This window comes from Chlorocebus sabaeus, chromosome 20, assembly GCF_047675955.1.
Source record: "Chlorocebus sabaeus isolate Y175 chromosome 20, mChlSab1.0.hap1, whole genome shotgun sequence".
Lineage (NCBI taxonomy): Eukaryota > Metazoa > Chordata > Mammalia > Primates > Cercopithecidae > Chlorocebus > Chlorocebus sabaeus.
The window spans coordinates 118376047-118401932 of record NC_132923.1 but is presented as its reverse complement, the minus strand read 5'-3'; the positions used below and the strand labels follow the sequence as shown (position 1 = coordinate 118401932).

At 52.6% G+C, this 25886-nt stretch overlaps 1 protein-coding gene across 6 annotated transcripts in view; it reads left to right on the top strand.

Annotated features, from left to right (window-relative positions):
• PAX7 (paired box 7) overlaps positions 1–25886 on the top strand; it is a 118857-nt gene that overhangs the window by 4875 nt on the left and 88096 nt on the right. For 3 of the 6 annotated variants that reach the window (XM_007980289.3, XM_007980290.3, XM_007980286.3), the window contains exon 4: positions 516–644. In XM_007980289.3, the coding sequence (XP_007978480.2) occupies positions 516–644 (129 nt within the window). Of the gene's footprint in view, positions 1–509; positions 645–25886 lie in introns of all 6 variants that reach the window. The other 3 variants (XM_007980287.3, XM_007980288.3, XM_007980285.3) reach the window with 1 other exon arrangement.

The window sequence follows — 25886 nt, the reverse complement described above, 5'->3', positions numbered from 1 at the left end:
GCCCACACCAGCCATTTGAGTCCTAAATGTGGAGGTCCCAAACCATACTGCCTGTGAGAGAGAAAGTGATCTGGTGTGTGTGTGTGTGTGTGTGTGTGTGTGTGTGTTTGTACATGTGCATTCAGGCATGCAAGGCCAGGATGCACACCTGAGTGTGGGAGTGACAGCAGGAGCTGGAGAGACTCCAGGGAAGCCCTGGGACCTCTCAGGGGTGTGGGTGAAGTGCACCTAGGCAGATGTTAGTGTAAGGCACAAATGCTTGCAGGCATCTGTATAGGAATGCACAGTCTAACTACCCTGTGAGTGCCCGGGGTGTGAGTCAGGCTTCTCCAAGTGGGTGCTGGTTATGGAGTACGTGTCAATGCCTAAATGCCTGTGTGTGGAAGAGGGATGAATGGATATCTGTAAGGAAGCAGGGGGCTTCCTGACTTTCTTCCAGGGGCCCAGGCCACCGCGTGATCCTCTGCTCCAACAACTTATACTTGCTCTTTTGCCTTTGAATTTCTGAGGTTTAGTGAGTTCGATTAGCCGCGTGCTCAGAATCAAGTTCGGGAAGAAAGAGGAGGAGGATGAAGTGGACAAGAAGGAGGACGACGGCGAAAAGAAGGCCAAACACAGCATCGACGGCATCCTGGGCGACAAAGGTAGGGAACTTCCAGGGACTGCGAGGCCCCAGCCCGGGTTTTCCCACGGTCGGGTGTGCGGGCCAGTGGTTCTCTCCCGCCGCCGGAGCAGGCGACCAGAACTCCAGCGGGGAAACTCTCAGGCTGCGGGGCAGCCGGGAGCCGCTCAGGCTTTGTCGACAGCGCCCCCTCGGTGCGCACCCCCGATGCAGGCTAGATGCGAAGCCCGCGCCTTCTTTGCGCTATGGAGGCCGGGCGCGGACGGCCTGTGAGTCCCGGGAGAGTCCGGTTGCGGGGCCGTGCGCCTGGTCTACCCGAGTACTGCGGAGAGTGCGTCCTCCCGCGCTGGCGTTTTGGCTGCTACTCTCGGCGTCGATCAATTATTTATAGGAAACTTGGGCAAGGGGGCGGGGGGCGGGAGGGGGGGAGCGAGGAAGGAGGAGCCGGCCCGCGGCTCCCTAAATGAATTTGTTAACCAGACCTGCACACGCTCTCTAAACGGTCCCTTGAAACCCCGCCTGACAGTTGACTGACCGCTGCAATCAATAAAAATTAGCTGGGGCCGCCGTCTGACTCAGCCCGGCGTTGCCAGGGCGGACTGGGGGACAGAGGGTGCCTTCCTCTGTGGCGTGCGCCGGCGGGGCTGGGAGTGGAGGCCAAGTTCCCAGATGCCCAGGGTCGGAGGATCGCAGTGGGGGAGATACTCAGGCTCCACACACCCTCTCCCCGTTCTTAGCACGGCTTCCGCGGGCAGGCTGGAGTCTGAGCCCTGCGCCATGCTTTTTCTCAGGATCAACTAAGGAAGGCGTTTAGTTTTCAAGCGCCCGCAAGCCCGGGAAAGGGGATTGTGCTTTTGTCTCTTGACGGGAGGAAGTTTCGAGAGAAAGAAGGGAAAGTTCTTCCTCATTACCCTCTCCCCTTCCTAATTGCCCTCATAGTTCCCCTAAGTCTCTTTGAGACTTGGTAAGTGCACGTTAAGGGGTGACAGGGAGATGGAACAGAAACAGAAATGGAAGACCCAGAGTCACAAAGACTGACAGTTAAAAGAAAAGGCCCCAAACACACACTCGGGGAGGCGGCAGGCTGAGGGAATCGGAAAGACAGTGGCCATGGGAAACCGCAGACTGATTGCTTTGGAAAAAGTGGCCAGTGCCCTGGAACCTGAGAGCTTGCAAAGAGCCTGTGTTGTTCCAGTTTCCCTCCAGAGGTTTCTCCTAGCACCCCTCTCCTCACGACTCAAGCACTCCTAGCCCAGGTCTCTCTCCAGTTCTCAGAAGACCCTCCCAACCTTGAAGATGAACTTCACAGACAAAGCGGGCTTGCTAAGACAACTCCCATCTACGTCCAGCCCCCACAGGCGTGGTTCGAGGAGGAAGGATAGGGGGCCGGGCAGCCCTGTGCGAGAGCGGCCTAGGGCGAAGGGAAGGGGCGGGCTATTGACACACAGGGCCCCTAGTGATGCCGCAGTTCCGTGGGACAAAAGGGCGAGGGAAGAAAGGGAGTGAGCTGTGCCCGGCGCCCCGCTGTGCCGGGCCTGCCGAGGGGCCTCGGGTCTGCGGCGGGAGGCAGCCCTGCACTGTCAAGCGGTCCTTGGTTAGGCCAGTCAGCCCAGAGCCCTGGGACACCTGCCAGAGGACTCAGGCCTTATTTCAGTTCCCACTGGAAGGAGACTAGATGGACTTTTTGTAGGCTGTGGAGGGGAGGCATAGAACTTGAATAATCTTTCCTGGGCAAATAATCTTTCCTGCACAACAGACAACTCTTCTGAGAGTTATCCCAGGGAGAAGCAGAGGAGGTTTGGTTTTCCTTAGAGAGACTTTAAATGTGTTTGCACGCAGGGAGTATACCCAGTTCAATCTGTGAGGAAGCACAAATAGGTAAATTTCCTCTGAGAAAGAAGGGAAGGGAAGGAAAGGAAGAGGATGGAAAGATCGTGCGGTTTGGAGGATTTCTCTGATTTCAGGAAATGCGGGGGCTTTCCGTGCTGGCCTGGGCTCACCACACCAGCTAACAAGCCACTTCGCTGGACAGAGGTTTTCCCTGCAGCAGGAAGCACCACGTCTCCAAGGGTTTAAAGAGGAACCTGTGCCAGACTCGGGAGGCTGAGGACACAGGTGCTGAGTCTAGAGCAGCTGAAGAAATGAAATGATCTGATGCAGTGAGCCTGGTGTCCAGAAAGTCCCGCAGTTTTTGCGTGACGGTGGGTGTGCTGGGTGCGGTGACTGTGCACTGAATGGCTGTGTAAGCGCAAGCATCTCTTGGTGTGACTGTTTACCCATGGGCCTTTGGATCTGAATGCTTTAGGTCATATATCTGTGCAAGTGGAATTCAGCATAGGTGTGCAGGGAGCGTGTAGATGGGTGTGAATGGGCAATATGATGGTGCAGATGAGAGACAGCCATCTATCCATCTGTGAACAAATTGTGTTTCCTACTTGAGTTCCTGGGCCAGTCAGCAGGCGCCCCTGCGAACCCCTCATCTCTCTCCCAGGCCCCAGACATCAGTTTGGTGGCCAAGTTAAAGGTGAAAAGACCTTCCAATCTCCATCCGAGTCATTCAGGTAGGGAGAGGCTGAGATGCCCCATGGCCAGAGCAGGGGGTGTTGTGCACACACACAACTTTGTTTTGGCTTCTTGCTCTTGAAAAATGCTTTCTCTGGGGGAGTTGCCCCTCTCATGGCAGGGAGCCACCAAAGAAGGGGTTTAAGAGCTCTCCTCTTTAAGCACTAAAGAGAGATCCCTCCCTGAGTCCGTTTTTTCCTATCGTCCGTTTGGCATTTAATAATGTTAAGACTTATTAGAGCTGGTAATGAAAACTGGGACTGCTGAATAGGAAACTGTGTTGGAGAGGGGTGTAATAGCTTCCAGGCATGGTAAGAAACTATTTATCCGCAATCAGTTCTCACTCTCAGAGTTTGAAGCACAAACGTTAAGTTGAAGGGTTTTAAAGCAGATTAAATTGAGCTTTTATTTCTGTGCACTTTCATCTCTGAACAGCTCACTCCTGCTCCCCTTGGGCTGATATTCATGAGGCTGTTCGTATTTTTTTTTCTCTTATCCTTGTTAAGACTGAGTTATTAGGATTGTTGATTGTGAGTATTCTCAGACCGCTGCCGATAGGTGCTTGCCCTAGCCAAACTCGGCTCACCTGGAAAGGGAAGTGGACAGTTCCTTGCCCCCATGCACTTAAGACTCCCTCCTCTTCACCCCTTTCTCTGAGGATCAGGGGATAGACAGGCCAGGGACCCAACAGGGAGTGGATTTGAGGAGAGAAGAGAAAGGAAAAGATTTTTCACAGAATCTGAGCTCAGAGATTCTTGTGGGGAATTTGATAGGGGTTTGCAATGGGTCAAACCATTCCTCAGTGGGAGCTGAGGTAGTGAGTGTGAAGAAATAAGCAATAATATAAACAACAATAACAACAGTGACAAACAGCAAGAACACAAAAACCGCATGCATCTGACAGTGCACCAGTTGAAGCCAAAACTGACTGGATGGGACCGGGGGCTCCACTTTGTTCTCCAGGATGGAAAGGCCAATGAGGTTACAATTAATATAAAATATAGGGAAGAGTTACAATGTGAGAAAAAAGAAGCAGTAGTAGTGGAGGCAGCATTTTTCTGGGGGAGGGGGGAACCCTGGGGGTGTCCAAGTCCAGCTGGAGAATTTGTAGACTTCCTGGGTGTGAAAGACCATCTGAGATGGGGGGAGGGTTGGTGAGGAGGGCGTGTGAGGCAGATTTGTTTCTCTTTGCATTTTTCCTTTATTTATTTTTAAGGCAGCAAACTTACAGGTGTGGAGTGGGAAATGACGGGGAAGGATCGGAAAGGAGGGGAGAGCCCGGAGTGTGGGTTTTAGACACTTGTAAAAGGAGGTGGGAAACAATTTAATTTGGCAGCAGCGATAGCTGCTAATGCGGTTTTCGGTCGTTTGCTACACTGGAGGAAGCTGTTTTGATTGTGTGTACAAGGACCTGCCAAATTTAATTAGGCTCCGGGGGAGCCAGTGAATAGGGGAAGGGGGGCACGGCTTCCCTCAGCCCACACCATTTTTTCGGCTTCACACCTGGAAGGGACATTGTTTCCGGGATCTTCCAGAACCAGGAAGGGGCGGGGGCGGAGAGGGACAGGAGCCTTGGAAGAGGGGACGAGGGAGGGGACGAGGATAGTCCATTTATCACGAAACAATCTGCATTGATTTAAACCAACAAGTTCCCTCCTCTGTAAATGTGTGTTTAGAGAAAGGTAATTGACACTCCACCAAATCAAAGGATTACCCCGGGTTGGCAATCTAATCAAACAGAGTCCAGGCGGGATTTGAAGCTGTTCAGAGTGGGATCAGCTTCGCATAATGGGGGCTCGGAGGAAGATGGGAGGGTGTCAGGCAATTCCCGGCTTTAGGCAGCGCTCGGCGGTGGATATCCAGTGCGACCAGAGGGAGAGAGGGAGGGGGGCGCGGGAGGGGCGCGCCGGGCCGGGGGCTGGGGGGGATGGGGCGAGCTGAGAGGGGAGTGCGGAGCTGGGAACGTCCCGGCGGAGGGGGCTCCCGGCGAGGGGCCGAGCCCACACTGGGCTGACAAGGCTCCCCTTTTCTTCCCTCCATCCCCCCAACCAAAGAAGAGAGAGGGGGAGGCGGGAGCAGAGACTAACGAGGAACAACAATGAGGAGATAACTATTACAAAGGCAAACACTGGCGCTCGCGCGCTCGCAGCCCCAGAACCCGCGGTAAATAAACAAAGTCTGCAAACTGTTTGCTAGATAAACTCGTGCCTAAATCGAGTGTGACGGGCAAGGAGAGAAGAGACAGAAGGAGATAAGGTTGGAGGGGGAATGAACGAGCATAATCTAATAGAAGACATTTAGAAAACAAACTTTAAACAAGGGAGAACAGGCGAACGGAGGGCAATTATCCGCCCCAGAGAGCGAGGGAAGCCGTCGGAGGTCTGGGAAGGGGTGGAAGGGAGGGGACTGGGAGCTGCGGAAGAGCTGAGTGTTGGGGGTGCCTTTGGGACTCCGTGGGGAGCCAAGAGGGGCTCCCTAGGGCGCGCAAGAAAAGAGGCTCGGTTCCCGGATTGAGTGAGGTTCCCGCGCTCAGCCGGTCTTGGAACGCAGGCGCGTCTAAACCGGGTGGGGTCCCCCGCTGCGAGGGCGTGCGGGTTTTGTGTTCCCCTCGGGGCACGCACCGCCACACATCGGCTGTTTCAAGGCGTTTGTACCTAAAAGGCTAGTGTGCACGGCGCAGCGGTTAAAGGAATTAGATATTTACCAGTTTGAAATAAGCCTGGCTAAGAAGAAGAGAGAAGAGAGAGACATTGAAAAGATGAGGCTGGGGGAAGACTTCAAACGAATTCATCATTTGGAATGGTGGAGGGGAGATTTACCAGACAGTATTGGGAAGTTATTTAGATATTAATAACACATTTTCCTGAGGCGCGACCACGGCAGCCATCTGCGCTGCTCTCGGAGCTATTTGGCTGGGTAAAATATGGGCGTCTCAAATGTTGGGAAGAGATAACGCAATCAGGCTAACCCTGGTCCTAAGACTGCATCGCAGCGTTAAACCCGGATTAACCTCCCCCCCAACTCCCGCGGCCCCCTCCCCTTTCACAGCTTTCCAAATTTTCAGTGGAATTTACATGGAAGGATTTAAAAGCACATATAACAGTAGCCTTAAAGCAGTAAGGTGATTATTTGGACTTTTTTTTTTTTTTAAGAACGTCTTTCTGAAAATGATAGTTGTCACACATTACATTATGTATAAATAATATTATATAAAAACATATTTTTATACAGGAAAAGAGGGCTGAGCAAATGAGATTTCCTACCAGGTTACCTCTTTGGAGTTTCTATTTGCCATCATTCTATCATCATCAACAAAGTTGATGAGGCTTCATTCTGTACTGTTGGACAAGAGCGCCTAAGGATATAAACATGCAATGTACCAGGTCTTGGCCGTGCCCTTGGAAGCTCAGAGTCTAAGACCAGACAGAACTCACAGCCCTGAAAAGACAATGACTGGTCGAGGGAAGGGTTTCTGCACAGAGGAGAGACCCCCAAAGAAAGCTTCTCCAGAGGCTGTGGGGCCTTGAAGGCTATGACTAAGGAGGGGGGGGCACATTCCAGAAATTCCAGAAAAAGTATCTCTTCTCTCCCTTCCATTGGAGACTAAAGGGGTAATTAGGAAACTCAGGATGAGGGTAAGAGGCGCTTGGAAGACCGGGATACCCCCTCACTTTTTGCTGTCCGGAGCCTTCCCTCTTTTCCCCTTCCCCCAACTCTGGCTGAAAGAGGAAAAGGTGGAAATGGGGTCAGCGCTTTCTGACCTGCTCTGGAGCGATTGGCCCCGGCTGGGATCGGACAGGGGGAGGGAGGGAGGGAACTCGCCTTCCCAAATCGAATCAAGGCAGAACGGTGACCTAAGGGGGAAACTTCGCCATTAGTAGATAGATCTCTCCAAAACTTCAAACGAAGTGGGGTGGGGGAGAGGTGAGGCAGGGAAGGAGTCCAGAAGAGCGCAGGGGGAAGTACCAGCATGCGAAGGGGAGGGGCCTGGAGGAGGAAGAGACGGGGTCGAGGGCAAAGGGGAGGCGGGGGCCAAAGGAAGGGGTGTGGGTAAGGGGATGCGAAGAGAGGGGGTCGGCTGCACTTGAAACTTCAACCCCTGGGAGAGGAAAAGCGTCTGCGGGTCCCTGCAGCCTCGGGAGGGGTGAGGGGAAGTTGTGTGCGCCCCAAGTCCAGCTCCGAAGAGGCCCCGAGGGCATTACAGGGCGCCTTGGGCACGCGTGCCAGGCCCCGGTTTGGCAGCCAAGCTGAGCAAGGGTGGATTGTGAGGAGCACTGGGGCCGCCGCGGGGCTCTGCGTGTCGGCTGCCAGGGAATTGGCCGATTTCCCTAGTCTGAGGGTCAGCGAATGGACCTTTCCATGGCTTGGTCGCCCTAGTCCTGGAGGTGCGCTGGGCCTGAGCTCCGGTGGAGACCAAGGGAGGGGTGGGGAGAGGCAGCGGAGACAGAGAGCCACAGAGGAGGAGAGAGCTAGAAAATTCAGAGTGAGAAAGGCTGAGCGCAGCAGAAGAGAATCTTGCGTAAAGTTTGAGGACGCTGAAAAATGCGGAGGGGCCGAGGGAGGCGCCAAGCAGCAGGAAGAAAGACAAAGAGATGCAGAGTCACCGAGAGGCTGGCCCTGGGACAGGCGGATCAGGACAGCCAGCGGGACCTAGAGACAGAGCCCGCGGGAGTGCATTGGCGGAGAGGGCGAGCGCGCAAAGCCGGGCAGCGACGAGGGGAAGGCGGGAGGCGGGCGAGCCGCGGCCGCCCTTTTGATCCTTCGCGGCTTCCCCTTATCAGAAGCGCTTTCGGTGACATCGGTACAAAGGCAGTTCGTCATATTACAGCACGTCCCGGCGGCTCGCTGAGATCCTGCCGCTTAATTAAAGGCGAGCGAGCTGGGCTGGCGGGGCGGGAGGCAGGCCGACCCCGAGGCGGGGGCCCGGGTTCCGTGCTCCAACCCGGGGCGCTGGGCAGGGGCCAGCCCGCGTGCCGAGCGGTGTTGGGACGTGGAGTGAGGGGAAGGCCAGGAACTGCATTCAGAGCGTCGCTAAATTAACAGGACGGCCCGGGCTTCACTGCCCGGAGAGTGAAGCTCGCCGCCTTCCAATTTAGCCGCCGCCCCTTCTAAGTTGTGGGCTTTGGGAAGGGATGGAGCTCTGGTCACTTTCCCCGCTTCCAGGATGTGAACGCTGCGGACTGGAGGGCGAGTAAGGGGGAGGGAACCCAGGGCGAGCTGAAGGCTCAGTGCAACTCCGGGTCCAGGTTGCACCCACCAGTCCCCCGAGATTGTGTTCCATCCCCTCCTCCGACCGCTTTGCTCTCCATCCGAACCCAGGTGTGCGAGGCTGGAGCAATCTGAGAGGGGCAAAGCGCATCGTGGTCGAGGTTCTAGTGTCCATCCCGCCCGCAACTCACTAGCGATATCACCCTAGACAACCCATTCAACCACTTTGGGCCTCAGTTTCCTTCCATGAAAAAAGAGAATTAGCTAAGACAAATGTTATCCTTTTAGGGGATCCTGGATCCCTTTAAGAATAGGCTAAAACCGAAAAATAATTTTAAAACCTTGCCATTTACATACTTACATACTTTCATACAGGCATAATTTTTCATCTGGTATAAAGGGGTCTTTGGGGCTTCTAGAGGCCACACCCCATTCAGAACCTCACATCTGTGTGCTTCCTGATGACTCCAGTATTCTCCAGGGAGCTTCTGATTCCAGGATCAGGAAGCTCAAAGTGAGGCGATGGGGAGGAGGGGCACTGAGATTCTGCCCTTGGTCTGATCCTTGCTACTTCCTCCCCTTTCCAAAACAGAGAAGAGAGCTTCTCCCCCACCCCACTTGGTTACTGGGAGGGTCCTTTGGGAAGCGTTTATATGCTGATATAAGCACGTGTGCTATGCTCCCCTTTTACCTATACCACCCAAAAGAGAAGTTTTCCTCCGGAGTGTATGTGTGTGAATGTCTTCATTCATTCTGCAAAAATTTTGTTGAGCACCTACTAGGTGCCAGGTGTTTTGTTAAGTGACCTCAAGAAGGTCCCTGCCCTCATGGAGTTCTGAGCCAGGCGGTGGAGACAGAAAATAAGCCCACGAATAAACAGATGTGTATCGTGGATGTGTTTGTTGTGTGTTTACCTGGATATCTTTGTGGGCTTCCCTCTTTGCAAGGCTGTCTTGTGTCTGGGTGTTTGTGCATGGTTTGTGTGTGTGCGCGCGCGTGCACGACAGCAGAGTGTGTTTGTGGGGGCTGGGGCTGAATTTGGCAGGCAGCCCCCAAGCTGACCTCTGGAGTGGCCCGCATGGGGGAACTGGGCCTTGCTTCGCCAAGGGTTTGAGGGAGAGGCGGAGGGAGGAGCGGCTGGACTAAGGAGCCTCTTGCCTTCACTGCACTCTTTGTCTGACACCACGAAAAGACCGAAGATCAAAGAGGCCCCGGGCCGGACAGAAAAAGGGGTGGGGCGGCGGACGCGATAAGTAGCTCGGAAAACTCCACCCTCAACTTTTCTGGGTCCTTTCCATGGGACCCAGACCCTCCAGAACCTCACCCAAGTGGGCGAGTGGGCGGCCGGCGATGGGTTTTCTACAGTCCTAAGCCTCAGCGAAGGCGACAGGTGGAGAGGGACAGCTTCGGCTCCAGGCTCCAATTCAGATCGAGGTCTTTAGGTGACTGGAGAAGGGGGAAAGAGAGCAACATTCAGAGGTGTGTGTGTGTGTGTTTGTGCTGTGTGTTCTGTATACATTCGTAGGGAGATTTGTGGGTCTGGATCAAGCCTCCTGGTTTCCTGAAAACTTGTCTTAAAGTCTGCTCTGGCTTTACCTGTGCTGCAGACTTGGGAGCTGGAAGGAGTCAGGAGGAGTCCTAAGGAAGCTTCTGGAACCTCTTGTTCTCAGTGGAAACCTGCAGAAGCACCTCCCTCTCCCGCACTTTCTTGTAACCACAGACCTAACTCAGGAAGCTGGTCTCTAAGCCACCTGGCAAGGTGCTTTCCAGCCTTCTCGCGTTCCCTCGCCCTGCAGCTCTCCTTCCCCCCTGGACTTCTTGAGTTTGAATTCACCCTTCCGAGGGTCTAAAAATACTGTAGAAAAAGAAAGTCCAATTTGGGGGACTATACCCCATCCTCCATTCTTCTGCTTCCCGCTGCCTGCAAATGCCAAAATTCAAAGTGCCCACCCCTCCAGCCTTTTCGATGGGGGGAGATTCTGAAAGACTGAAGAATCCCAACATCTCTGAGATTTGTTAGAGGTCCTCGGAGTGAACCCTAAGAAAAGAGGCCTTGGAACTTCCTTTAATAAATGGGGCTGAACCTCCCTCTCTCTTCAAATTTGGTTCTGGTTGGGACTTTTTCTCTGGTGGCTTGGTGGCCCATACAGGGGACATGGAGAGGTTCGCCCAGAGCTGCCTGTTACAGGAGATAACTGCTGTAAATGGCCCCCTTTGCGTCGACCCTCCTTCCCAAAGACCAGGTCTTTTCCGTTTCGGCGGTGCCTGAGCCTCAGTTTCCCTCTCTGATTAGTGAGGCTAAGAGCCGCTCCTGGTCTCCCCAGGCAGCAGGAAATTAGGGCCGGGAAAGCGGTTTGGAAACTGGTCAGCGGGTGCAGGCGGGGAAAGGGTGGGAGGCGCCAGGAGTTTGTCCTCCTCCCCGGGCCGCCCCCTCCCCGCCGCCCTCTCGGCGCAGTCCCCGCTCGCGCCTCAATGGCCACTTTAGAAATACAAACAACTTTAGAAATAAAGTAACCAAACCCCCGAAAGGGGCTTTGAAGGGGCGAATGCCTGGTGGCGCTTTACTATGGTGTGGGCCGAGGCCCCGGCCTAATCCTGCTTTCATTTCCACCGACGGCCGCGGGGGAAGCGCTCCCGGCCTCCCGGCCCCTCAGGAGGCTGATTAGGCCACAAAGAGCCCCCATTATCCCGAGAAGAAAACCGGGGGGCGGCGCGGGGCGGCGCGGCGCGGGGGGAGCGGCCCGCCCGCGCCCGGGCTATTGACTTAGTGGATGAAGTCAAGAGCGGGCACGCTGGAAGCCCGGGGGTGGGGGACGGGGGAGGGCTGGGGCCTTGGGCGGGGGATCCCGGAGGTAGGGTGGGGGGAGGGCTGGAGGGGGAGGGGCGGCCCGCGCGGGAAGGGGCGGGTGACGGAACAAAACAGGACGCACAAAACCCACAACAAAACCGAGCTCCGGGCGAGGGGAGCCGGGCCCTGGTGCGGGGCCTCGTCTGCTGAGCTTGGCTGGGTCGGCTGCCCGCGCCGGCCAGCGGAGGGGAGGCGGGCAAAGGACCTGGGCCCCGCCGCCCCTGCCGCCTGGGCTGGGTTGCTTACTTGGGATGGGGTGGTGGAGGAAAGGAGAAAGCTGCAGCCGTTGGACGGTCTGTCGCTAAGTGCTACATGGCTTGGGCACGCGGCTCTGCGGCTCAGGCTCTCTCTTCCTCCTCTGTGACCCCAGGGAACTGGGTACAGAGGTCTCCAAAAGTCACCCCCACTGTGGCGGCCTGCGAATCTGTGATCACAGCTATGGAGGATGCTGTAGAGGAGATGCCTGAATTGGGGGAGCAAGGAGGGGGGGAAGGAGGCAGGGGATTGAAGGAGAAAGACAAGTATCCTGGATTCTGAAAGATCTGGGTAACTTTGAGTGAAGCATTCTGAGAGCCTTGATGTCCTCTTCTGCAAAATGGGTCCATGGACACAACCTCAAAGTAGGCTAGGAAGTGTAAGTGCTATAATTACATGAAGTACAGCGTAAACTGGGAGGCTGGAGAAATATCACTCCCCCATCCTCTTCTACCTCCTTGTTTCCTCCAAGGCTTCTTTCAATCACTCACCTATGACTTGAGAAATAATAGGGGCCTTGGAAGAAACGGGCTGTGAATCCATAAGTGATCACCAAATGTGGGCACGGGGCGGGGGGGGTGGGGGCAGGTGCTCAGCCAAGTGCAAATAAATAGTATCCCTCCTGATCTACAGTTCTATACAGGAGACATAGGCCTGCTCTGTGGGCAGCTCCTCATTCAGCAGAAGGTCAAGAGAAGAAGGTAGAAACACAGAGCCAGTTCCCGGAGCCCAGTAGACACTGTTCTGTGTGTGGAGGAACTTCCCTCCCCTGATGGCTTCTGTCCCCACAGGCAGAGGCTAGGCAGCCTTGACTGACAGGGTAGGGAGGTGGGGGTGAGTGCTCTGGTTTGAGGAGATGGTGAAAACATCCTCCAGGTATAAAGGAGGCAAGTAAGGGTATGTGACGCAGGCTTCTACCTGACTGGCCCCCAGTCACCTCCCCTCCCCAACCAGAGCTGTTTTCCCCACCCCCAACCATCTCCCAGAAACAGGTCCTTACTCCAATGATTTGGAAGCTCTTTGAAGGCAACGTCACTCTTCATCCATCCATTCACTCTACTACTTTATTTTTGTCTTTTTTTTTTTTTGAGACTGGGTCTTGCTCTGTCACCCAGGCTGGAATGCAGTGGTGTGATCACTGCTCAGTGTAGCCTCAACCTCCGCGGCTCAAGCGATTCTCCCACTTCTGCCTCCCAAGTAGCTGGGACTACAGGTACACACCACCACGCCTGGCTAGTTTTTGTATCTTTTTGTAGAAACAGGATTTTGCCATGTTGCCCAGGCTGGTCTGGAACTCTTGAACTCAAGTGATCCTCCCACCTTGGCCTCCCAAAGTGCTGGGATTATGGTGATGAGCCACCATGCCCAACCATTCCACTACTATTTATCAAGCCCTAGATAGTGTGGGATGTGCTGAGGAGGATACCCCCCAACTGGGGTAAATTAAGGAGTTAGCACTTATTCCAAGGGCAGTGGGGAGCCATGAAGGATATTTCAGTAGAGGAGTGATGGACTCATCGAGCCGAGAATGTACCAGAAGATGTGGAGACACCAGCTAGGAGGTCAAAGCTGTGGGAAAGGAGCAGAGAGGTACAGAGGCTGCAAGGAGACGTGGTTAGGAGAGGGCTGCCCCAGCTGGAGATGGAAGAGGAGGAAAGTAGCCCATTCCCAGACTCCCCTGACTGATGCCCAGGGGTACTGAGCCCGTTACTGGCTGCTAGGTTAGTTCAAGGGAACTTGGAATTCCTCTGTGGTCTGAGATTACAAAGGGTGGAGTCAGACTCAAACAGGCCTTAGAGGTCATCTGGGCATTTTACAGATGGAAAAGCTGAGGTCCAGAGGGAGGGATGTGAGGAAGGCCAAAGGAGGAAAAGGCCACTCTGGTCTGCTGGCAGTTACACGCAGATCCAGGAGCAAAACAAACTGGCAGAAGCTTTGCTCCCAGGAATTAGGAAGGCATGGAATAAGGACAACCACAGGAAATGTGGCCTTTCCCCATCCCGCAGTTCATCACCCTTTGTGTTTAATGTGACACATGGCTTAAAGTTCTAATTCACAGAGGGGGAGACTGAGGCACAGAGAGTTGATTAGCCCAAGGAAGTAAGGGGAGGAGGGTTCCCTTCTAACAGGCTCTGCAGGACTCTGATACCTTTGCCCTAAGAAGCCTGAAGGGCAGCAAGAAGCTCCTCTTCTTACCCCATCTGGACATTTGCAGCCCCCAGCCCCCTCCCCTGTTCTTCATAAACCCCAGATTCTCAGGTCCAAGAGAGACTGCGGTTCAAGCCATTGCCACTCCCACCCCACCCCGCTACCACCCACACTCCTAGCACCCATAAGCACCTACTGGGATCTTGAGCCCTGCTAGATGCCACAAACTTGGCCTGCTGAAGGGTTGTCTGTCTACCATGCTGAGAACAGTCCTTTTCAACAGCAAGGGAAAATGAAGCTCAGAGGGAAAAGAATCACAGATTGTGGTTAGGGTTGGAATTCAGATCCTCATGTAAATGGCCCCATGCAGAGGCCCTAGCCTGAGCTCTAACTGCTGTGTCATTCTGGAAGAATCGCTTCATGTCTCTGACCCCTGGTCCTTTTGTCTGAACAATGGGCAAGGCAGGATCTGCCTAGTGGTTTTCAAACTGTGTTCCATGGAGACAGGATTCTCAGCCTCAGGGGCCAACCTTTGAGCTGTAATACTCTGGGCATGTGTTCAGTGGAGGGGGAGCAGTGAAAGAACAGTCTGGCTGCCTATGGATAGAGGAAACTCCAGGGAGGCAGGGCTTTGTCCTGGGAAGAGCAAGGACCACTTCCCATCCAAGGCTACTCTGGAGGAAGGTGAGGGGAAGAAGCTCTGTATACTCCTGGAATCAGAGCCCTCGGACTGCGGTTATTGGTCTTCAGAGATAAGGCTTATCTGGTGACAAATGATTATCCTCCTCTTCGATTCCTCTGATTAGGGAACTTTCTCTCCTGGCTGGGAGGTCTCTTTGGAAGAAGGGCAGAGCTGGCCAAGAGACGCTGACATCTGCCTCTTCAGTCCCTACCCGGCTTGCTGTGTGACCAGAAAGCAGTCACACACTCTGTGCTTCATTTTGGGGCCTGGTGGAGCAATTGGGTTGCAATGCCATCCTAGGATGGTGCTGGAAGGAGGATTCAGTGCAGCCTGTGGGGGATGGAGGGAGCAGGAGGGCAGAGGGCAGAGGGCTGTGCCCCAGAGTCATCCAGGTGCTTTTGCAAGGCATGCACACCTGGGTACTTTCTTGATTTGGGACATCCAAGCACAGTGGCTTTGGAGCAATCTGTCCCGGTCATTCTGACGGCCTCCCCAGCAAGAGCCACTGGTCTCATGCAACCCCTTTTTTTTAACAGATGGAGAAACTGAAGCCCAGAGAGGGGAAGGGATTTGTTACCTGTTGCATAGCAAACAGAGAGGAGTCAGAAGAGAGACCCAGTCCCCAAACTATTAAGCCAGGCACCATGAAGGGAACATTCTTCCAAAGTTTCTGGGTCCCTCACGTTTTGTTATGGTCACCTGCCCCCAGAGGATCCCATCTGCCAGGATACCGTGCTGAGAACAATGGGGCTGGCAGGGCAAGACCTCTGCTCTATCCTACTGTCCCCAATTCCTGCTCGTGTCATGGATGGTCTCCCAGACACTCACTGTCATCTCAGCTCTGGGCTCTGAGCCCTTGTATCCACAGGCAGCTTCCGTGCATGGAAGACCCCCTGGACTTGGAATCAGCAAGACCCAGGTTCCTCCCTGTTGCTGCCCCCACCATGTCTCCTGAGCTGTGGCTTCCCCTCTCTCAGCCTTAGTTTTCTCATCCAGGCAATGGGAGCAAATGCATTAAAACACAGAAAAGCTATGTGATGCATAGGAAGTACATGCTTAAAATGAGATAAAAGACCTGAAAGTGATTTGTGTGAAATACATGATCCCTAAAGACCTATACGCTGAGAATTTCCTAAGTCAAAAGCACATTGTTTCATCGGTGGTTCTAAAATGTATATGCATACATTTTTATAGGTTTTTGAAAGATGTATTGCAAGAGTAATAGGTACTTGTAAAATTTCACATTGTAAAAAAGTATATAAAATAAAAATTAAGGATCCTTCTGTATCCCTAGCAACAGCTTTGTTGAGTTGGGATATAACTGTCTAGATTTATACAGCGATATATAGATCTGTCTCTCTATCTAGATCTACCTATCCATCTATCTGTTTAGATGCAGATATATATTTGGTGGAAAGTGGTGTCACATCAGCTTAACTTGGGGGCAATAGAGGCTTCAAGGGGTGACTGTGAATCCCCAGAATTAATTTATCAGAGGTGGGTATGTGTCTGGAGAGAGATTCCAAGTGTTCCAGAGCTCAGGGTCCCCCAAAGGTTAAGCATCCTAAGTTGGAAGATTTGCAGGTGTTTGTTCTTTCAAAGATCCCTCCCTCCCCCGCACCCTCCCTCCAGGCCTCACAGTGCCTCCCTACTTCCCTGCTCTCTCTCCACCTCCCCACCCCCCTACCCCCGCCCACCGCCTCCTCATGCACCTGCTGAGGCTTCCGGCCTCCACTGCTTCAAAGAGGCAGGCTGGGCTTTACCTGCCTGCCTCGGAGAAAAACAGCCTGGTTTGAAAGGGGAAGTGGCATTTCAGGCACTTAATTAGACCCGGGACAAGAATGGAAGTTGGCTCTCAGGTCAGGCCAGGGGGAATTGTTGAGGGATTAACACCCAGGTAAACCCATCAAGGCTCACCGGCCCCCTGGCAGGAGGCAGCAAGAGAATCCCGGGTAGCAGCGGAAAGGCTGGGCTGGCTGGGCCCACAGCCTGGGAATCACATTCCAAAGTGGAGTAGGGGGGTGTTCATAGCTGGTAGAAGGTGGGAGGGAAAGGGAGGGCCACTGGCTGCCTCCAGCCTTAACCTCAACCAGCCCTCTTCTCCTCCCACCCCTCGCCCCCATTGCCCCAGGAAGGTAGAGTTAGAACTACCGTTTTATTCCTACAGCAAAATGTATTGAGAACCCACTATGTGCCAGGCGCTATTCCTAGGAGCACAGCCGGCAATAGTGCAAGGTCCCGGCTGCACAGAGCTCACACACTGGGGGTAGATAGGCCAGGAGCAGGTTCACCAATAAGGAAAGGTTTTCAGAAGGTAGATAAAGGCTTGAAGAATATAAAGCAGAATTGTGATAGAAAGGGACTGACGGGGGAGTGATGTTTATTAACACTCAGGCTATCAGGGAGGCCTGCCACCAGAAGAGGTAATATTTGACCTGAAACCTGGATGGCGGAAAAGAGGTAGCCATTTATTGAAAATATCTACTACTTAGGACAATGGCCAGTTGAGAGCTGACTGCATGCGTTAAGTGCTTTGCATTAATGAATTCATCAGGTCCTCCCAAGAATACCTTGAAGGAGAGATTATTAATTAAGAAACCCATTTGTAGATACAGAAATTGAGGCACACAGAGAGATGCCTCAGCTCTTTGGGTCCACATGGGCAGGGCCATCTTGCTGGACGCCTGTGCTCTCCACCTGCCCACCTCTTGCTATGTGCCAGGAACTGCGCCAGGTGCTCTATACACCTCCCTTAACTCCCCAGCCATGCCCCGTGGGTATCTATTTTCCCAGTTTTATAGATGAAAGCACAGCTCAGAGAGGTTTACTCAGTTGCTTGGAGCCACACAGCCAACAAGTGTAGAGCCGGTAATTGAATCCAGTACAACAAACTCTTCTGCTGCAACACCTGCGCTTTTGCAGGCATTGACTTTGGAATACCCTCAGCTAACTCAGAGGGTCCTTTGTCCCTGGGGAATGGTCTTCCCTGTCTCCTTCAGGGAAAGGGTTTCATCCTTCAGGGAAGATTTCATTGAATCAGGATTTGCTGTTTTTTTGGTTTTTCGGTTTTTTTAAATGAATGGGCTTCCTGGCCCGCATTTTGTTTTGTGCTTGGGTTTATGAATTGAGGAATCACAGTCAGCCTTGGACATTAGTTGCAAGATAAACATTGCAGTCCTGGTTAAGGACTTAAGAATTGTCACTTGTGTGTGTATATTGTTGTTGTTGTTATTGTCATTGTTGTTGTTGCAACGGTGCTGTGTACACATGGTTAGTGTGGATCACATTTGGGGAGTTAGGAAGGAAGTGGAGTTGGTTTGTGGTTAGACTTGGGGGAGGTGTTGCTTTCGGTTGTTGGTGTGCTGATGGCCGTGTCTCTGTGATATGGAGTGTACTGTCTGAGTGAGAATGTGTTCGGGGGTCTGTGGTTATATGGATATGGCTGTGTAGCTGCTGATGACATGGATGGAAGGATGTGTCTGGGTGTGTTTCTGCAGAACAAGTGATACCTGAACCATGCGACTTTGTCAATTCCACCATGTCCAGGCGCAGGTTAGGGGGTTTGTTCATCGCTCTGAATGTTATCTGCCCCCATTTTACAGATAGGAAACCAAGACTTAGAGAGGTCAAGTCATCTGCTTGAAGTCCTCTAGCTGAGAAGTGGCTAGGCCTGGAAGGGAAACCAGGGCTGCCTTCAGAGTCCAGCCTCTTTTCCCTGCTCCCCAGGAAAGGTTTAAGTGACAACAAAAGGTTGAAATGCCAGCATGCAGCGATGCCAGCGTCGGTCACGAGGCCTGGCAGACGTGTGTGCGGTCACATGCATGTCCCCTTTCTCGTTCTGGTGTCTCAGCTCCTGCCCATTCCATGGGCCCCCAGCCCAGCCCTGTCGCAGGAGGACCTTTCTTTCTCGGGATTGCAAATACACCAAAGATGAACGCTGCCCGCAGCTGGCTGCAGTCCTGAACAATGGCAAGACCTAGGAAGTGAAGAAATTGCCCCAGGAGCACAGCAGCCCAGTCCAGAGAGGCAGTTCACAGAGTCTGCCTTCTGGTTCTGGCTCGAGTGGAGTGAGCCCTCCCCACACCCGCCAGCTCCACACTCCCCGCTGGAAGGATAAACAGTCTGTAAAGAAATTCTCCCTAGAAAGAACACTTCACTCAAGTGCAAGTCCACCACCTTAGACCAGTGATTAGGGGAAAGTTAAAGAAGTGGGGGTGTCCCCTCCCGGGGGAAATAGGCAATAAATAATCACAGGTGGGAGAGTGTGAGGGCGGGGGCTGGAATCCCAGCTCCAACACCGTTCTCCAGAATGGATGACAAAATGCAACACAGTAAAACAAACCTGGTGCTCATGTGCAATGCCTTCCTCCTTCCTAAATCTCCACTCACCTACTTCTTCCCAGCGAGTGGCAAGGTGGCAGATGCCATCTGAGAACTACCCAGGGTAGCAGAGGAAAAAACCACAACATCGGGTGGGCTGCAAGGTAGCTTGTTCAAATTTGCCAGGCTGTAATAATTAGAGATGGACAGAGCATGCTCATGTCCAGCTGGGAGGGAGCTCTGGAAAGCAAACTTGGAATTCTGGAGGATTTACCATGAGCCAGACCCAGCTCCTTTAATTCGCAGAGCCCTATGAGCGTCACAGGTTTTACTAATCCCATTTTACAGATGAGGGAACCGAGACTCAGTGAGGTAGTCACTTGCCTGAGATCACAGGGCTGAGGAAAGAGGCAAGAGGAAGCATTTGAATCCAGGCCTCCCAGGCTTTGGGCCTGGGGCCTCCTATCACCCCTGGGGTGGCAAGGGAGGAGCCGATCAAAGGAAGAACTAATCTTGCTTGGCACGTGCCTACAATGCCACCGTGATATTAGTTCTTGGGCCAGAACCATATATGCATTCCTTTAATTTGGGCGTCATTGTTATCGTTTAATTTTAATTCTGCTTACTTTTGTCTGGAGCTAGTCAGGTTTGCACAAACTCCTTCCCAATTCATCTCATTACTGCAAAAAATAAAGACTGTTATTTATTTTCAATGAAGACAATGTGACTCCTTCCTAGCAGCCAGAAGCTGGTCTCCCTGGATTCCAGTTTCCACGGTCAGAAACGAGGGCTGCGGCCGGTCCCAGCCCATGACGACAGAGCTTAGAAATGCAGGTGGCACGTCCCCTCCATGGATGAAGCCACTTAATTACCACGCAATCAATATGCAAACAAGTGCCAAACTGGGTTTGAATCAAATTTCTCATTGGGGACTCAGTGGGGGAGGAAAGTCCAGCTGAAGGGGGGCCAACCAGGATGAGCTGGCAGGGAGGGGCTGCAGGATGAAGAGATGGGCTTCGTCTGGGACCCAGGCACCTGAGGGCTGCTCCAGAGTCCCCAGTGTCTGGCATGGGGCCCGTCTCCCATTGAGGGGAGCCGGGGCCTGTGGCTCAGGGCTGCAGTCGGCGGGAGGGTTTCCAGGCCTGTCAGCTGAAGTCTGGCGGCCTCCGCTAATTCATTTGACTCGGAAATCTCGACTTGACCAGGTTCCCCCTCCCTTCTTTAAAACAAACTCATTAAACTTGTCAACACTCATTAGGCCTGTAAAACATTGAACTAGAGCCACTGGGGAGACTCGGAGAGGGTGTGTGTGTGTGTGTGTGTGTGTGTGTGTGTGTGTGTGTGTGTCTGGGAGTGTGCGCTCCAAAGCTGAACCAGGCCCTGGGAGACCCATCTCCGAGGCTTGGCAGGGGCAGAAGTCACCTTGGTTTGTTCATCTACTTCCTTCCTTCCTGCATCTGTGTTTTATCAAAGGCAGAACAGCGTGAGGATTTGCAGCATCAGACTTGAGCTGGAATCGGCCTTTACCCTCCTGGCATTCCAATGCAGGCCTCTCCTTAGCCTTGCCAGTGTGTCAGTTTACCCAATCTGTGATATGGGTATTATCATAATGAACCCATCTCACTGGGCTGTCGGGAAAATAATGCGTCTAAAGCACTTATAACAATGCCCGCTGCATTTGACTGGTAGCTAGCGCAATGACTGGTGGCTATTATTCTTGTTGTTGTGATTGATGATCAAAAATGTAAGAGGCAAGTCCAGGCACAGTGGCTCACACCTGTAATCCCAGCACTTGGGGAGGCTGAGGCAGGTGGATCACTTGAGGTCAGGAGTTCAAGACCAGCCTGGACAATATGATGAAACCCTTTCTCTACTAAAAATACAAAAAAAAATTAACCAGGTGAGGTGGTGCGTACCTGTAATCCCAGCTATTCGGGAGACTGAGGCACGAGAATCGCTCGAACCTGGGAGGGCAGAGGTTGCAGTGAGCTGAAACACCGCCACTTCTCTGCAGCCTGGGTGACAGAGTGACGCTGTCTCAAACAAACAAATAAATAAAATGTAAGAGGCAGCTTCATTTAGCACTTTGAAATTTGGATTTGGAAAGATTCAAGTTTGAATTTCAGCATCCTGTTGTGAGGCTCTAGATCAGGGACCATTTCCCTGAGTTTCAGTTTCCCAAAGTAAAATGAGTAAAATAAAATGCATGCAAAAAATAAAAAAGGATAATGAGGCAAGACGTGGTGGCTCATGCCTGCCATCCCAGCACTTTGGGAGGCTGAGGCCGGAGGATTGTGTGAGCCCAGGAGTTAGAGAGCAGCCTGGGCGACACGAACCCTCTCTCCACAAAAAAATAAAAAAATTAGCCAGGCATGGTGGGGCACGCCTGTGGTCACAGCTACTCGGGAGGCTGAGGAGGGAAGCCTGAGCCCGAGAGGTCGAGGTTGCAGTGAGCCGTGATCACACCACTGCACTGCAGCCTTGACAACAGAGCAAAACTCTGTCTGAAAAAATAAAGCAAAAATAGAATCATGGCAAGAAGTGAGTTAACACATACAGAATCAAAACTAGTGTGGTGTCTGTTGCTGTAGGAATATTAGGAATGTCCTTTTCTCTTTGTTTCCCTCCCTGTTCAACCCACACCCCCCACCTTACCAGGCAGTGCAGAATCAGGACAGGTTGAGATCCCATTGCTTTGGCATAGAGCATGGGGGTGATCAGAGGCTATACTTCCCTATGACCTAATCCAAAAGTGAGGCAGATATGGGCTCCCAGGAGAGGGGCTGCGGATTGAAACTCCACCCCTAGCCTAAGGGTGGAGTCCCTATGATCTGAGAAGCAGAAGCCTCATGTGGAGAGGAAAAAGTGCTTAGAGGAGACAAAACTGGCCATGTCGCCTCCACCTTCCGCGAAAAAGCACCTGCAGTTTTTAAAAACTGCCTGATGGCAAAGAGACCAAATGATCCCAGATCTAGAAAGAGAAGCCAGAGGAAGGGTTCCTGGCTACTCTTGCTTTCTGTCACACTTTCCTCCCAAGAAGCTCCTCTTCTCAGCCCACACTCTCTGAGCTAGAGACCTGGTCTCCTCTGCCTCCTCCAGGCTGCCAGCAGGACCCAGCTCCACTAGGCCAGGGACACTTAAAGGGAGGCAGAATTCAGGGGCCCGATGAATAGCGGTTTTGTCTGGTCTCCCTTTTAGGGTCTGCAACTGTAGTGGTGGTGTGTTCTTTTTCCCTTGAAAGCGGGGTGTCTGCAGGCTCACACTCTCTCTCTCCCCTTCGCCTTCTTATTGAGAATGCCCCCTAAAAAAAAAAAAAAAAGACGCCAGCCTTCTGCTATTTTTCTTCTCTCTCTGAAAATGAGAACATCAGCTATTGAAGCGGATTGATGAACTCTTCCCAAAAGTTTATTAAGGGAAGGTTAGACAAAGGCCCCAGGGCCCGCAGGCGACTGAGCAGTCAGTATATATACTGGGCCCTTTTGTCCCCCCAGGGCCGACGCATGAATACCTCTCAATGGCCCTCTTTAGAGTGACAAGATCAAGCCAGACAACGGCTTGTTAAAAGGAACTGCGAGCTGTTTCTCTTTTTCCAGCCCAAAGCTCCGTCCCCCACTTCTCCTGCATTAATGTACATCTGCAGCGGGAGGAATAATCGGCTGGAATTCTATCGGTTTTGTGTGGGTTTTTCTTTTTTCTTAAACACGCCCTTCCTCCTCCTCTTCCCTGCCCCCACCTGCCCCTCCCCGCTCCTGCCCTCCCCCTCCCCCGACAAAGGTCCTGGAGCCATATGTTACTGCACACATCCTGGCTGTGTCTTCCAGGGACTCCAGGGTGGGTATTTCCGGAAGACAGCGAGAGAAGGGGGTTCTGAAGCTTCTGTTCCTTCCAGTCCATGCTTATAATAATCACCCCGTTTCCGAACACTTACTGCGTAGCAGGGGCTGGACTAGGGACCCAGGTGTGCTATCACCTCTGCAGACTTTTACATCAAGATAGGCGTTATTGGCCCCCACGTGATGGAAGGGAAAATGAGGCAGGAGAGAAGTAACTTTCTCAGGGAATCATCTCGGATGCAACTCCAGGCCTGTCCCACTCTTGGGGGGCTCACCCTGATTTTCAGCTGCTGCATTTGGGACAGGGGTTAAAGCCAAAAGCAAATCTTCGCCCCAGTTCTACAGCAGGCTTCTGCCCTGGCTGACTATGGCTCAGGCAGCTCAGAGAAAATGTGTTCTGCAAGGAGGTTTGTTGGTAGAAGTCTGACCCCAAGGACACGTGGCTGGGCAGGGCTGTAGGAGAGCTGGTTGGGGTTGACAGTTCATAAACATGAAGTTGCCTTGGGAGAAACCTTTCCTCATTATCAGTGTTAAGAGAACTGTCGCTCAAACAAGCCAGGGTTATGCAGACATCCAGAATTTCCTTCATTTGGGCTGGAGAATGTGTGTGCATATGTGTGTGTGCATGCATGTATATGTGTGTATACACATATGTGTGTGTGTTGTGTGTGTGTGCATGCATGTGTAATGTGTGCATGCCTGAATGTATATGTGTGTGCATGTGTGTGTGTGCATGCATGTATATGTGTGTATACACATATGTGTGTGTGTGTTGTGTGTGTGTGCATGAATGTGTAATGTGTGCATGCCTGAATGTATATGTGTGTGCATATGTATTTGTGTGCATGCATGTATATGTGTGTATACACATATGTGTGTGTTGTGTGTGTGCATGCATGTGTAATGTGTGCATACCTGAATGTATATGTGTGTGCATATGTATTTGTGTGCATGCATGTATATGTGTGTATACACATATGTGTGTGTTGTGTGTGTGTGCATGCATGTGTAATGTGTGCATACCTGAATGTATATGTGTGTGCATATGTATTTGTGTGCATGCATGTGGCTGTGTGCACATGAGCACATGTGTGACGTGTGTGTGTCTGTGTGTGTGTGTACTGCAGATTCACTGTCCTAGTGAGTTTTGTTCTGTGTTTCCAGCTCCTGCGCCAGATTAGGACCTTCTTTGAGAACAAGGACCGGTCAACTACATTTTACTCTGCTTTGAGCTCACCTATTTAGTGCCAGTGCAATGCCATATGCAGAACAGGTGCTCAATAAATGCTCCCTAACTCGATAATTTCTCTGAGACACCTGAGCAGGAAAGGGGAGGGGACAGCCAGGCCTCCACTGAGGATTGAGGGCAAACCTTCCCCTCCCGCTCCTTTCCACTTCTCTTCCTCCCTCTCTCCCAATCCCACATCTGTCTTAATTCGGGTGCTACTGAGGGGGCCTGAGAAGGGAGTGTCCCTAATGATCATGGTTTAGAGAATTCCACTCATGTCATTCACCTTCACCTTCTAGGGAGCTTCCCTGCTAGCAGGGCCAGGGAGGGCATTTGAACTCACCTTCCCTGGTGGTTTTTTCCCCTGGGGAAACAGAGAGTGGAAAGGAAAGGACCTTAGGCAAGCAGCCAGGTGGAGGGAAAACTGCTCTTGCCTGAGAGGTGGGAACCCTGCCTCTGAGTCCCGGTAGGCAGGCAACTGTCCCATTTGGCCTGGACTTTCCTGGTTTTCTCACTGAGGGTCCCACATTCCAGAAAAGCCCTCAGTCCCACACAGACTGGGATGGTTGCTCACCCTACCCGCTGGGGTGTAAGGATCAGTCTCATAGGTCCGTGGAGGCTCAGGTACCTGTCACATGGAGTGGCCTCAACCTCCTCCCACCTTTGTTAAGGAATGGGTGGGAAGGGAAGAGTGATTGGAAAAGAATTGGGAAAAGCCCAGCGGGCCATGTACTCGAGGGCCTTACCCTTCGGCATCTGCCCCTTGTGTCGGGTGGTTGAGGGGAAGCATGGATGTGGGAGGTAGGAATTCATCCATGCTCGTGGGTGGAATTGGAGCCCGGGGTGTCCTCCTTATCAACGCTCCCAAATTGGAGCCTCCGTCAGAGGAGGGGCCACTAGGATAGGGCCAAATGGACCTCCCATTTGGAACTTGGCTCTTTGACTTAGACCAACTCAAGTTCCAATCCTGGCTCTGGCACTTGCTGGCTGGGAGGTTTTGGCCAAGTCATCCCCCGACCTGTGGAAGAGAGGTGATACCACTCCAACCCAACTCTGCCCAGGACAGAGCAGGCCTCCAACACATGCCACATTCTTCTCTTCCTTTCTGTTCTGCTCTTCTCCCAGACGCCTTACATTTTCTGGCTTAAGGACAGAATTAGGAGGGAGGAAAACGGAAAATCCAGATGCCAAGTCCTTCCAGGGAGACCAAAGCAGGGGCTGAGTGAGGCCTGGGAGGTGGAGGGAGGGCTGTCGGGGAGTCATCATAATTTAAGAAATCTGCCTCCCTTCCGCGCCCCAAGTTGAGCATTACTATTTCATGGATGATTCAAGTCTAACTTCCCCCAAGGAAGGGCTGTGACCCCTGACCCCTGTAACCTGTGTTTACCACGTTCAAAAGCCCCTACTAGCCCCAGAGAGCTGACCTGAGCTGGGACCAAGGCACCAGGGCCAGCAGGGCTATAAACAAGCCTGGCTCCTTGGGCTCAGGAATCCTGAGCGAAAAAACAGAAGGGGGCTCAGAGGTGGGGCCCAGTCCTGGCCTGCGAGCCAGTGGCTAAAGGGAAGGGGGAGAGGATTCACGGGGGTGGGGGACCTGGAGGATGAGTTAGGGGAGAAATGGGCAAATAAGGAGCTATTTCCTCTCCTTGACCCTCGGTTTTCTTGGCTGTAAAATGGAGCAAAAGCTACTTTGCTCGTAGGAGTTTTGTAAGGCTGAAGTAAATAGTGAGTGTGAGGGCTTCAGAGTGCTAGAGGGGAAAGTGAAAAAGCAAACGTGTGCTAGAGCAGGGGGCACAGAATGGGGAGGGGGCCAGACGATGGAGGCTTAGACAGTTGACACGTGGTTGTTAGATGATCGGTAAATCTCTGTTGAGAAATAAATACCCAGAGTGTGGCTGAAACAGAACAACGTGGGTCCGTCCCTGCCCTCAGAGGCCCCCTTGCTTGGGGTAGACAGGCAAACAGATATCCCTCCCTTCAGCGTAAGGGTTGCCATGGGGAGTAGGGGGCACAGGGGCTGTTGGAGAGTCCGGCTTTGGGGTCCATGAGGTGGAAATAAATTCGTCTTTATTTTTTCAGACTCACATTTCCTGTACATCTTTGCAGAAACTTTCTGATCTCTTCTCCCACCCCAAACCTGCCTTTGCTGTGTCCACATCTCTTGGATTAGACTTTAATCC